Below are 13854 nucleotides of genomic sequence, written 5' to 3'. Positions count from 1 at the left end.
AAAAAAAAAAAAAAAAAAAAAGAGTAGAAAGTAAACTAGATGATGCTCCTAGGGTTCCTGTGCCTGAGTGGCCGTGATGCTGACTGCCAGACCTCCACTGCCTGCCGAGCTCTCTGCAGGAACAGGGTCTGGAGTCGCGGGCTTCTCCTAACGCTCCTCTCCTTCCCCAGATCCGAGCGTCTCCGCCCAGTCCTAGCACACTTGCCCGCCCCGTCGTGCCGTGCTCCACTTTCCTCGCCTTGGAGTCCATTTGACAGATGCCAGGCTCAGCCTAGCTGCCGGCCAACTTCATGCCCTGACTCTACTTTGCCCTTACCGCTTGCCCCCATGATCACCACTTTCTATCTGTGAAAGGAGTTAGGTTCTGCCAGGACCCAGCTGAGTTCTGCTTTTGATTCTCTGCCTCGTAACTACCTGCTGAAACGCTCCAAAACCTAGTGCAAGACCCTGGACCCCAAACCCCAACCTAAGTTCCCAACCCCTCCCACCAGACCTCCATGGTGCTGGCTGCATCCCTCCTGTGGCCAGCAGCTGGGACTGCCCACTATTGCCAGTCCCATCGTCATCTTAGGGCCTGTTTGTGCCTCCTTGGTCCTGTCCATGTTTATGTCCTGAACATGACGTCATTACTCCAGAGCCGTACTGTATATTTACAATTGGGTATCTAATTACAAGGAGGTTTCTTTTCCTCTTCCCATATATAATTTCATTTTAAGAAAATAAAGAAAAAATAAGAGCATTTTAAAACATAGTCCACAAGGAATCCCCTGGTGGTCCAGTGGTTCGGACTTGGCACTTTCACTGCCTAGGGCCCGGGGTTCAATCCCTGGTCCGGGAACTAAGATCCTGCAAGCCCCGCGGCGTGGCCAAAAAAAAAAGAGTCCACAAGGTGGCAGCAGTGTGCTAAAAAAAAAAAAAAAACATTGATCCGATGCAAACTCTCAAGAATCCCTGGAACTGTACAAATGTAACGCGGGACAGGCCTGAAAGATCAGCTAGAGTGACTCACTGTCATTGCGGGTGAGAACATGGGGGAGCAGAGAGTTCAAATTATTAAGATTTGAGGTTCCCCTGCTGTCGGTGACAGCCAGTGTGATCGTCAGAAGCTCCTGACCCTTGGTTTAATGTTTTGCTCACAGCACACCACACTGTCTACACGTAAAATAGAGCAGAAAATAAAGTAGAATAATCCATTTTTTACCAGTGTGTAAGGGTAAAAAAGTGGGGATGTACTAAGAAAAGGCTGAAGAATTCTCCATGAAGAATGTTCTTTAGACGTTGAAGGACACTATAGAAAGCAACACGCTTATAAAATACAGTTAAAAATAAAGAAGTGCTAAAAGCAATGTGATATCCTGGACTGGATCCTGGAAGAGAAAAAGGACCCTAGTGGGAAGACTGGTGTCGTCTCAGTAGCCTGTAGTTTAGTTAATGGTGTTGTACCAATGTTAATTTCTTATTTTTGACTCAAGTACCATGGTTATGTATATTAACAGGAGGGGAAGTTGGGTGAAGGGTATGCTGGAACTCTGTGTATTGTCTTTGCAACTCTTCTTTAAAAGTATTCTAAAATTAAAAATTTTAAATACTAATAAAAGTATTGAGGTCGGGGGCCAAGAAGAAGGAGCTGAGCGCAAGACTTTTCACTGTGTACCTTTTTCTATCATTTTAATTTGGAAACTATGTGAATGTGTCACATATTAAAAATAATCAAATCAAATAACAGTTTAAGTGCTTCAAGACAGAGGAGGAGGAGGTCGGAGGAGGAGGAGGAGAGAAATAGATGAGGGAGATTAAGAGGTACAAACTTTCGGTTGCAAAACAAATGAGTCCAGGGCATGAAATATACAGTGTGGGGAATATAGTCAATAACTATGTAATCTCTTTGGTGACAGATAGTAACTAGCGGGGCATGAAATATACAATGTGGGGAATATAGTCAATAACTATGTAATCTCTTTGGTGACAGAGAGTAAATAGACCTATCATGGTGGTTATTTTGAAATGTATAGAAATATCGAATCACTGTTGTATAACAGGAACTAACATAGTGTTGTAGGTCAATTATACTTCAAAAGCAAACTCATAGAAAAAGAGATCAGATTTGTGGTTACCAGAGGTCGGGGGTGGGGGTGGGGGGCAGTGGGGAGAAGGAATTGGATGGAGGGAGTCAAAAGGTACAAACTTCCAGCAGAAGATACTAGGGATGTAACACAGCACGATACAGCATGATAGATATAATTAACACGGCTGTATGTTATATCATGAAAGTTAAGAGAGTAAATCCTGAAAGTTCTAATCATAAGGAAAAACCTTTTTTCTATTTCTTTACTGTTAAATGTATACAAGACAATGGATGGTCACTATATTGTGATAATCCTTCCATAAGGTATGTAAGTCAAATCATTATGCTGTACACCTTAAACCTATACAGTGCCGGAGGCCAGTTATATCTCAATAAAACTGGAAGGAAAAAAAATCAAACCAAATAAAATTTTAAGTGCTTACAAATAAATAAGTGATAAAATCAAGTGCAAAGTCCATTTGATTATTACTGGCAGTACTGTTTTCCTTTTGCCTCCACTTTTTAAAGAAGTAACACAACTCATAAAGGAGAAAGAAAGAAAAGGCACACACATACACACACAGAGAGAAAAAGAGCAGTGTGTCCAGCTGTTTAAATTTAAAATAAGCAAGCCAGGTTTGGTGGTAGCTAGGCTGTGGAAAAAAGATCTAATGACTTACCTCCTCTGTACACACATAGACTCTAAAACAAAGTAAATGCCCTGTGTACACTTTCATTCATCTCACAAATATTTACTAGGCCTCTAGTCATTATTCATGGTGCTAGGGATACAGTCATAAGTAAAAATAAATTAGCTTTAATAACTAAGACTTGAAGAAATCTTCCCAAAGGAGTAAGATTTACCCGTTTGTCAACCTATTTCAATGTTTGCTTTTGAAACAGTGGATCATCAGGGTAGGCAGCCTCTAAGATGGTTCCCAGGGATCAAGATGGGTCCTGACTCCTGGTATTGGCTCACTGGTGTAATCCCCTCCCCCTGGGCATGGGCAGGATTTACTGACTCCCATCTAATTAATAGAATACGGCAGAAGCAATCAGATGTCACTTTGGAGACAGGTTATGTACTGAGACTTCCTTCTTAGGCCCTTTCTCATGCTGTCTGTGGAGGAAGCCAGCTACCATCTTGTGACACAGCCCTATGGAGAGGTCCAGGCATCAAGGCATTGAAAATGGCCAACAACCTCATGAGTGAGATTAGAAGCAGATCCTTCCCCTGATCAAGCTGTAAGATGACTGCAGCCCTGGCTGATACTTTGAAGCCTGCTAGAGACTCGGAGCCAGAACCACCCAGCTAAGCTGCTCCTTGGCCTACAGAAACCATGAGACTCTAAGCATTTGTTGTCTTCAGCCACTGTGTTTCAAGGTAATTTGTTACAGAGCAATAGCTGACTTATGCAACTTCAGGGCTGCTGTTACTAAGGCACACTGGGAGAGAGCAAGGTGAGTTAGTGCAACACAGGTTTGAGGGCATCCCCCATCAGCCTCATAGGGAAACTTTTTATGAAGCAAAGGGAAACCTAGAAGGGGAAGGTTGGAATTGGGCAGAAAACCAGCCAGCTCCCCAAGGAGGGAGAGGCAGGAGGAACAAATACCTGGGAGAGGATGCATCCATGTAGAATGGCTGTGCTGGGAGCCAGATGGGGCCAGCAAGACCCCTGCTACAGTCAAAGCTGATCAAGAATGATGCTTGATCATAGCACAAGCACCAAGGATCAAGTCTTTCGTTTACTCACCTGTGCAATTAAAGTTTTCAGGGCCAGCAGGCGCCCCTGAGCTGCCGCTTCATGAAGTGGAGACCGATCGGCCCAGCAATCTGAAACACACATCAAGCTCAGAGTCAAGGTCAGGAGTCTTCTTCCTCCAGCTTGTTCATGTGCCCACCCACTGTGAGAGGAGGTCTGGCGGAAGGGGAGGGGAGCTGGCGCCACGCATCAGGTTCTCCGGTCTGCCACTCGCAGGGTGACCAGCCACTGAGGATACAGTCCATGGGCGTGGAGAGGGAGCACAGACCATCTCTCTGGCTTTAGGGGGCAGTTTTCGTAAGGAATACATTTCGTTCAAATAAATACTGCCCAGTGATTGAATCCGATAACTCTGAATAGTCAAAATGAAGGGCAAAGCTGGTCCATGAACTTCCCCACTTTCTTCTTTCCCCTGCCTCTCCCCCTTCACCCCTACCCTAAGACATCCTATATGCCAGGAAGGAGACCCTAAGGGGTCAGGGAAAATCGTTTTGTTCGAAATTCCCTAGATAGTTCTTTGATTTTGGTAATGAAGCCGATCTGTTATCATAATGCAGAATGTTGTTTTTCAGATGACATAATCCTCCAAGAGTTTTTGGTGGGCAGTTAGAATATGATGGCTAAGCACTGGGCCAGTCCTGCCTCAACTACTGTCTCTGCCAAAATGGGCAAGTTACTAAAATCATTTGAACCTCCACTGCTTGATCTGTAAAGTGGGGGAATAGTAATCTAGTATTTAGCAGGTTCTTTGGTCTCTAAGTAGGCCAATAAAGTATATCCATGATGTTAGGTGCTCAAGAAAAGTTATGATTAATAAGTACACGTGGTAGGGTAGCGCTCTAAGGAACAGCCTTAGAACTGCCTTACAAATGTATATTTCTTGCTAATTGCTTGTCAGGAAACAAGACTAACAAGCTTACGTGTGCATTTGAGAAGTAAGCTTCTATTAAACATGCCAAAGGGCAATCATGTTTTGGAAGAAAACCTACACTGGTTTGCAAAATCGGGGCATTCTTCAAATTATAACTGTGCTCTTCATACATTGATAAGCACGTCATACAGTTTGGGTTTAACACAAAAGGCCCATCTTATCACCTTTTTCTAGGTGATCTGGATGGTACTAAGAGTTCAGGTTTTCCCATACCTACAACCTTGACAAAAACAATCCCAACAAATATGGAATTATGTGAACTTGAAGTAGTGTGTCCTCATGGAGAGACTGAAATTTTCCAGTGGATGAGAACCAAGGCTCTAAACATTTCCATAAAACCTCTTCTTACATTGAAACTCAATTTTTATCTTCTCTAACCCTCTGGGTTTTGAAAAGGGAGAAAGCTAGAATGAATTCTACAGGGTTGGATTGAAATTGGAACAATTAGAGCAACTGGTATGAAAATGTGATTTTCAATATATGTGTGTATATGGAAAGATGGTGTCTACAGAAATATCTATGGGCTGAAGGTAGGATCTGGTGACCCATCTGGTTCTCTCTCTACAGATATATCTATATATCTCTACCCATAGACAGATATATAGATATAGCTAGATAGACAGAATAGCACTGTATACTGAGAAAACCTAAACCAAGGCTGCTTGGAGAAATGGCTGACTCCAAGGCTGAAATGCCAGGAAAAATGTAAGATGGGCCGCAAACATCTTGCCAGAAAGTAAGGAAGTGCTCAATGAACGATGGGAAATGTCAAAAAGTACAGAAGCTGCCTTGAAGGGGCTTCCACTGGCCAAATACGGGACGATTTGAGCATGAAAATAAATCATGATTATACCCCAGCAAATAAAACAGGAATCTATAAGGCCTCACTGATACAAATGAATATATAAACAGGGAGAAGAGAAAGCTCTTCCTCATAGTAGAACACCAACTTCAGACACGTAGGAGAAATAATAGAATCGGCCTCAAATTATCTCCCCACAAAATAATTACATAGTTATCAAGGGAACAGGGGTAATTGTACAGTGGAACGAAATGGTAGGCACCACCTTACCCTGGGGATCAAAATTAACCTCAGAAGCGATGGAACCAATTGGCACAGTGTGCCATCTGTTGGAACACAATGAGCCACATCACATACTACTGGAGGGAACGCAGTGAAAAGAACACAGCGTTGCTGGGAATATTCCTGCTCAAAATGCATAGCCTGAATCTAATCGTGAGGACACCTCAAACCAACTCAAACTGAGGGATGTTCTCAAAACTAATTGGTCTGTAACCAGATTGAAGGAGGCTGATGAGACACAACATCTAAAGGCAACATGTGCCCGGATTGGATCCTTTTGCTATCAAGGATGTTAACTGGACAGTTGGATAAACATGAATGGAGTCTGGGCAAAGAGAAGTGGGAATTCTTTGTACCACTTTAGTTCCAAAATAAAAAGTGTATATCTATCTATATCTAACTATATCTATCCATCTATTAATCTATCAATCAATCTATCTATCTAATCACTGGTGAATTGCATACTTCTGATATGTAGAATACTTTTTCTAGTAAGAAAAACAGACAACAATTTTAACCTGAAAATATATTGCGTTTGTATGTCCACTTGTTCCCGAGTCAGTTAAAAGCTGATGAGCGGAGGATTTTTCAACCTCTTTGGACACTGATCATTTGCATAAGCTAGGAACAATGAGACAACGTAAGCACAGAACCCTCAGTAGTCAGCCTTGGTTTTCTTCGACTACATCTCCATCCCATTCAATATGAAGTGTGCGCCAGACGCGTCGCCCTCTCGCCTCATCAGGCTTGGAGAGGGACAAGCACCGAGTTTGGAAGGACGGTCTTCCCCCATGGATGGCAACTCAGCGTCCTGACCAACCTAAGAAGCAAACCCACACCTGTGGCTTTGTTATTCTTTTGTTCTAACAATAGCCAGTCAACCGAGTCACCTGAAGGTACTCTAAGTATTTGCTTCACACCAGGATTTAAATGGCAACTTGCTATTATTAACTTAGAACAGCAACATGAAATGGCTTTATTATTTCTAAAACTTGCCTCCAAGCGGGCTGCGGTGTCCCCTTTCCTGCTGGGAAACAGGCACCTTAACCACGATTTCATCCTGTTTCTAGTAAATTTCTGTTACCCCTCAGCCCCCTAAGACCCACGCCATCCGTACACACGGCCTGGACAGATCTCTCAAACATCACGCTGATGAAGGCGGCCCTGCACAGAAGAGGATGTGCCAGATGACCCCATTTCCATAAAGTACAAAAGGGCCAGACTCACTTCGGGCGTTAGGAGTCAAAAGTACCATGAGAAGGGGCAGGGACTGACTGGAGGTGGGTGGGCTGAGGGTCATGCTGATAACGGGCAGTTTCTTGTTCTTGGGAGCTGGCACTCCATGGCGAAAACTCACCCAGCTGTCCGCTTTGCGGTTTGTGCACTTATCTGTATTTATGGCATACTTCAAGAAAGAGATTTCAAGACCACCAGTCTACTGGTCAGTCTGCTTTAAAACTGTCATCTCCACTCCTCTGCCCACTCTCAGGGCAGGGGATGGCCCCCTCTCCGCCCGAGGAAGGGCAGCATGTTCTCACTTCCTTCTTGAGGTGCCAACAGCCCCTCTGGTGCCGTGGGGGTGGGGAGAAGCTAGAGGGATGGGGAGATGTCTCCCTAGCGGCCTGGAAGAGGGGACCAGTCCTGTGCACTCGGCCTCAACTGCATGTCTCACACCCAGTGCCTTTCCTACGCACTGGCACTTGGCCACCCCTCCTAGTGTCCCCCATCAATACAGCATCGTCTGCTACCCCCAACTCCCACCCCAGGCTTCCGAGGCGGACGCAAGTGTGCAGGCCATCTTCTGATCCAGGGAGGAAGAGGGAAGGGTGGGTGGTCCTGGGCTTCTGTCTCCTCGCCACTGCTTTCCAGCTCTCTTTCTCCCTATTTGAGGAGTCAGTTTGAGAACGCACCCCGTTCTGGTTTTAAGAACTACTGGTTTTTCTATCCTGCCCATCCTCCTGGTAGATTGACTTGTTGGGGAGGTGCCTTCCTACATCCCCCTTCTCTCTGTAAATAACATGAAATAAATCAATTGGATCGCCTTAAATGTGGAAGTCATTTCGGTTTCCCAACTGGAAATAAAGCCACTCTCCTGGAAGTCACCTTTCCGGTCACTCTGTTTTCCAGCACTTGCTTCAAAGGACCTTGAAGGGTTTTCACACAAAACGCTTTTCCAGAAACTCTGCCACGGTGGGCTCTTCTGTTTTTCTATTCTGATTCCCAACACACAGCCTCTTGCTCTTATCATTCTTGTTTTGCAAATTGGAGCTAATTGCGAGAAACTGAGGATAAAAGTTATTTGCCGGCTAGGGAGTTTTTCCATTCCTTTCAGGAAATATGTATGTAAGATCTCCAGATAAATGAATGCTGAAGTAGCAATCAATCCTTCGCTTCTAAGGCAGAGTCTATTTTGAGTTATTTGGCACGCTGCCTGTGTCACAGGGCTGCAGGCACATTTTGAAGATTGTTTACTGTACAAATATGTTTACTTGTTCCTGATGAGGTGTATGGAAAATGTTCAAGTACATTTTCATTCCCCCCTTTGACTTTTTCTCAGAATGTGATTTCTCTCTCTAGTTCTCAGGCTCTCTGAATAACAAATTCATGACAATGTCTAAAACCATAGATTTCAATAACAAAATGGGTTCAGATGGAATATGGGTGTCCGAGCTCCAAGAATTCAAGATAAAAATCAATTATTATTTTTAAATTTTTTTTTTGCAATTTTTACCCTGCCTAATTCCGACAAGTATTTGAGACGACTGGTTTATTTATTTTTTTAACTGCCTGACTGGTCATTATCTCCAGTGCCCATGAAACAATCTTTATTCGCTTTATTCAAGTTCCAAAATCATATGAAGGAATATTTTCTCCTGTAGCACTTATCAAAAAAATATAGAAAATTCAAATTTGAACCAAAATATAGGCAAGAGCCTAACAGAGTTAAGGATATCTTAAGTAAAATAAAAGTAACTGGAAAAAAGAACATATTACAAGAAATCTCCCAAGGTATCAAAAGTATTCTAATACAATTGAGTTAAAACGTGTACCCTGGGCTTCCCTGGTGGCGCAGTGGTTGAGAGTCTGCCTCCCAGTGCAGGGGACACGGGTTCGTGCCCCAGTCCGGGAAGATCCCACATGCCGCGGAGCGGCTGGGCCCGCGAACCATGGCCGCTGAGCCTGCGCGTTGATGCAGGGGACGTGGGTGTGTGCCCAGGTCCGGGAAGATCCCACATGCCGCGGAGCGGCTGGGCCCGCGAACCATGGCCGCTGAGCCTGCGCGTCCGGAGCCTGTGCTCTGCAACGGGAGAGGCCACAGCAGTGAGAGGCCTGTGTACGACAAAAAACAAACAAAAAAAAGTGTACCCTCTACAACACTCAGCTCTGGCCAGGAGATGAACTACAGTCAATGAACATCTCTTTGTAATGTGTTAGAAAGAAGCTTCCTTTGAACCCATTAGGAGCAGGAGAGCTGAGGTGAAGACGACAGGTTGGGTGGCAAAGCCCCTGCTGAGTGCTGTGTGTCCCAACTTGGGAAAGCCAGCAGGCACCTGTGATATATAACCACTCAGAGGATGGGGGGACCAAGGCTTGAAGAGACAAGCAGCAACACTGAACAAGGTGAGGTGGAGGACGGGGCAGGAATGGACCAAAGGAGGGAAAAAAACTGTTGACATGGGAAGGATAGAGAAAAGGAGTCAGGAGGGTGAGTCAGGCAGAGGCGTGGCCATCAAATCAAGGTCAGTCCTTTGAATTTAGAAAAACAAGGACAACTGATTTTAGGCAAAACACTTAGAATAGAACTCATTTTTTTAAAGGGTACAGTAACTCCACAATCTCTTACCTGCAATTGTAAATTTCCCCCAGTTCTGAAAACCAAGTTGGAAACAAGCTCCTTTGGCAGCAGAACATGGTCAGGACTCAGGTTTAGCAAACTATTATTTTTAATTTGTATTTTCACTTAGTGTGAATGTCGATATTTTTCACTATAGAAATATCAAAACGTCTGATTACAGGAGGAAGCTCCAGGTCCTGCTGGGAGTGCCACATCGTATACAGTATACACGCTGCATAATGATTCTAGTATCCTCCAGACTCCGGAATCCTAAAACATCTGGCCCGAGGATTGTCAGTAAGAGATTATCAACCTGCATCTACACTTTATTTTTATCAAGTGTGATGACCAAGTCACTGTACTAAATATAGCTTCAGTTCTGGCCAAATTAGCAAAGGTTGAAAAATCATACCCCATGTCTCTTGGGAGAGAGAGTGCCTGCAGAAATATCTATGGCCTGAAGGCAGGGGCCAGTGATGCATCTGGTGCTCTAGATATAAGAATATCAAGGGCCAATGACAATGTTTCAAACTTAAAAATATATATATATTATTGACAAATTACACAAAGAAGCCGGAAAAAACTAAGTACAGCCAACCAAACATAGCCTGAACTCAATTCTGATGACTTATTTACAAAAGTAATAGTTTAAACCACAAGGAAAGTATCGAATGATGTACTCCAGAATATGAAAAAAAACTTTCCAAAAAATTTTACAGCCAAAAAAAAAAAAAAAAAAAAGATATTTAATAAGGGATGTGATGCTAGGTGCAGCTTCTAAAAGAGAAGTGCCAGGACCTATGACAGGCTAAACTCTGCCCTGGCTGAGTTTTTTACTGCCTCCCCTTGTTTTTGACAACACTGACGATAGTTACAGGAACAGAATGTGCTACTGGACTCAAGAAATTCTGAGATTTTAGTAAGTCGATTAGCTGACTTACTGATTAAATGTCACATATTTTCCCAACAAACATTTGTCTGACCAACAAGCAGCAAAGGTAATTTCTGGTTTGAGTTGAACACTTAGACAAAATTTTGTTCTTGGTTTTTAAAATGTCTAGCTTTAAATATATATATATAGTATCTGTTAACAGTGTCAAAAGAAAAAGCGCTGTGGGAATCATGTAAAAACCACTGTTTCTGGCGTATTATTCCCTAATTACAGAAAGCCTTATTTAACAAATCTGGATATACTATTATATACGTGTGTGGGTGTGTCAGTGGTGTGTAGACGTATACGCAGCCATCCTCACACACATACACATGTATATAGGAAGGAAATTAAACTGAGAAATTAACAGGCACTATTCACCCCACTGCTTCTTGTTAGTGATTACTGAAAAACACATTTCTGACTTTAGAACACCATGCCACTTGCAATAGAACACCATGCCATTTGCAGATTAAATGATTATCCTAGGAGCTTCAACAAGGTATTTGAGCTAAAAAATGAGGGCGCTCTATTTATGAGAACTGTATTATGGCTCCAGGTTTTGACTCTTATAAAACTTGCTTAAGAGTACTTCGTTAAGGACCACAAGGGCAGAAATAATGCACACGAGCACCAGGAGAAAACGTTTTGGACACACTCTTGCTGATGCTGTCGGACTTTACTAATTTAAGCCATGAGGATGATGTATCTATGAGAACGTTAAAACTGTGATGGAAACGTCTAGAAAGCCCCTGCCCCTATTTACAAATTAAATTAGAAAACAGCTTTTCAGATTATGTTTAACTTGAAATTAAGGTTACTTTAAGTATTTTTTAAAAACCAAGTCAAAGCGACATACCTCCCTGAAACGTGTGACAAATGTAATCCCCAAAAGAAACCTCTTTCCACACTCCGAGCCTTCTGCCACTTCCCGAAACTTCAAGATTCTTCTCATTTTCCCCTGTTAATTGAAGCATTCTGATGCTTTGTCTTTGGAGGTCTTATCTCTTCGGATAAGACTGCTGTTCCCTAGAGTCCTTAAAGTTGTCTGGTGTACTGGAATCACATAACATAAGTCTATTTTGAAAGAGAATCCAGGGTGCACGGTGAAATGGATACTAGATAAAGAATGAGGTAACCCTGGAACCCCTGCGAACACTAAAAATACACAGGGAAATTTGGAACTCTGTTTATGAATAAATACTCCTCTATCCAGTGGCAGTCCCAGCAGTAACCAAGATATCTGATTCATTTACTTTCGTAGCCTAGACCCTACAATTAACGTGAATCATTTCTTGAAAGAAATGGAGACTGAATTCTACAAAGCAGGAGACTTTAAAACGTTTGGACCAAAGGTTGGCATTTCATATTACAATAACCTTTGTTTGCTGTGCTTTGCATGGTGCTGGGCATAAATGGATTCAGTGAAGGGTTTTTTCCTGACAGTGACAAGTGGCTAAGCAATTCGAATTGCAAATGACAGCACACACACACACACACACACACACACACACACACACACACACACACACAGCATATATATTGCTGCTTTAAATCAAATTTATTGGTCATTCCATTTCCTGGGGAAAACAGTTTTGTTAGAATGCACTGCTAACACTTGATTACAAATATTCAAGAAGATAATCCTATAAAGTAATTCTTTTGTTAGCAGAAATGAGTTTCCCCAAAATACTCTTAGAAAGCCACTAGTCTATTTACTTCTTAAATAATAACTGCTAATGAAACTACTAATTTGCAGAAAAGAAAGCTGAAAATCCTTCACAAATTGGTGCAGTCAACACCATTTGCTACTTTAAATAATAATTTTTTAAAACTACCCACTCAAAGCCAAAGTTAAATAAAATCTGCCTTCTAGAAATATTATTCATATGAATTATCTAGGAGGTTTCTTTTAAAGTATTGGGAACAAATACATGTATTTTTACCTGAAATTTCACCATAGATCTCTTCTGCTATCCTAGCCGCTTCTTTTCTATTTCCTTTGACGATATAGAAATGGGTTAGGAGCGCCAAGAACACTTTAATTAAAAGCTTGAAGAAAAAAAAAGTAGCAAACATTGTAATAAAAATGTTTTTAAAGTCAAAGGAAACGGGACCGTCCTCCATTTTGGTTCACACTCTGTATAGGTTCTTGGGACTGCAAAATTTCACTGAGTTATAATCGGTATCATATGACATCTATTTTAAACCTTCTAGCTCTCCGTGTTCCTGTTACAGAGAACTGAGTTTGTAGATTCTAAGCTAACTGTGACTTGGCGACTGCATGCACTGACATTCATGGCAATGTTAAATGAACTAAAGAAACTTCCTTCAAACCAGAAACACCCAATAGTTCTGGACCTACATTCCTCAGTGTTGTTTATCAAACAGGATTCAGGTCCAAAACGTTTTTACTCCTAAATCCCAGTTTTTGCTACATTATATTGGAAGGCAGGATTGGAAAGACAGAACAAACCTTTCAGATCCCACGGGGACAAAGCAAGTTACTTCAAGCTCATGAAAAGAAGTGCTAATGCATTCTATGCTCTTGGTGGGAAGTACCAGCCCCTGGAACGTTTCATTTCCTCTGCATCCTGAGGTTTATGGGAGATAAAGCCCAAATCTAAAATATGACCAGTTAAGAAAGATTATTTACTCTAAGGCAGTATTTAATAAAAGGCCCAGCTTGATTTTTTTCTTTTGGCTGCACCACACGGCATGTGGGATCTTAGTTCTCCAACCAGGGATTGAACCCGTGCCCCCTGCAGTGGAAGTGTGGAGTCTTGACCACTGGACCGCCAGGGAAGCCCCTAAAAGGCCCAGCTTGGAGGCCTCTCCAGACTGGAAGCATTAGACCACTGCCTGGAATAGTTTCATCATGACAAAGTCCTCCGGCAACATTCCTGGTCTTTTACTTCCCATTGTAGGTGTCAGTAAAGGTGGTGCCTTGTTCTGGAAAATGTGGGCTATAGTCGATCGTGGAGGACTTGCAATGAAATGGATGAAGATGATCTAGGTTCTGCGTGAAGTACCCAAAGATTCTGTGAATCAGTACCTTCCCTCGCTGGACAATATTCTCTTGTAACCCTGATTCTTTGACATGCATCAGCTGGCCAACACCGGTAAAATTGATTTATGTGTAATTTTCCTCACCTGGGAAAAACAGATGAGGAAACTCTAGGTCTCCTGTTTCATTCTTGGCTATATTAGATTTTCTAAATTTCTACAACCTATTGGAAAAAACA

At 42.5% G+C, this 13854-nt stretch overlaps 1 protein-coding gene across 1 annotated transcript in view; it reads right to left on the bottom strand.

The window, feature by feature from the left end:
- ASB11 (ankyrin repeat and SOCS box containing 11) overlaps positions 1 to 12736 on the bottom strand; it is a 25370-nt gene extending 12634 nt beyond the window's left edge. Inside the window, exons 1-2 of the mRNA XM_007466338.1 lie at positions 12556 to 12736; positions 3820 to 3899 (exon numbers count right to left, since the gene is read on the bottom strand). Coding sequence (XP_007466400.1) covers positions 3820 to 3899; positions 12556 to 12736 — 261 coding nt within the window. The remainder of the gene's footprint in view (positions 1 to 3819; positions 3900 to 12555) is intronic.
- Positions 12737 to 13854: the final 1118 nt, after the last annotated feature.

The sequence above is a fragment of the Lipotes vexillifer genome, unplaced genomic scaffold (genome assembly GCF_000442215.2).
Source record: "Lipotes vexillifer unplaced genomic scaffold, Lipotes_vexillifer_v1.1 scaffold169, whole genome shotgun sequence".
Classification (NCBI taxonomy): domain Eukaryota; kingdom Metazoa; phylum Chordata; class Mammalia; order Artiodactyla; family Lipotidae; genus Lipotes; species Lipotes vexillifer.
The sequence above is the reverse complement of the archived record's forward strand: the minus strand, read 5'-3'. Positions and strand labels throughout refer to the sequence as shown.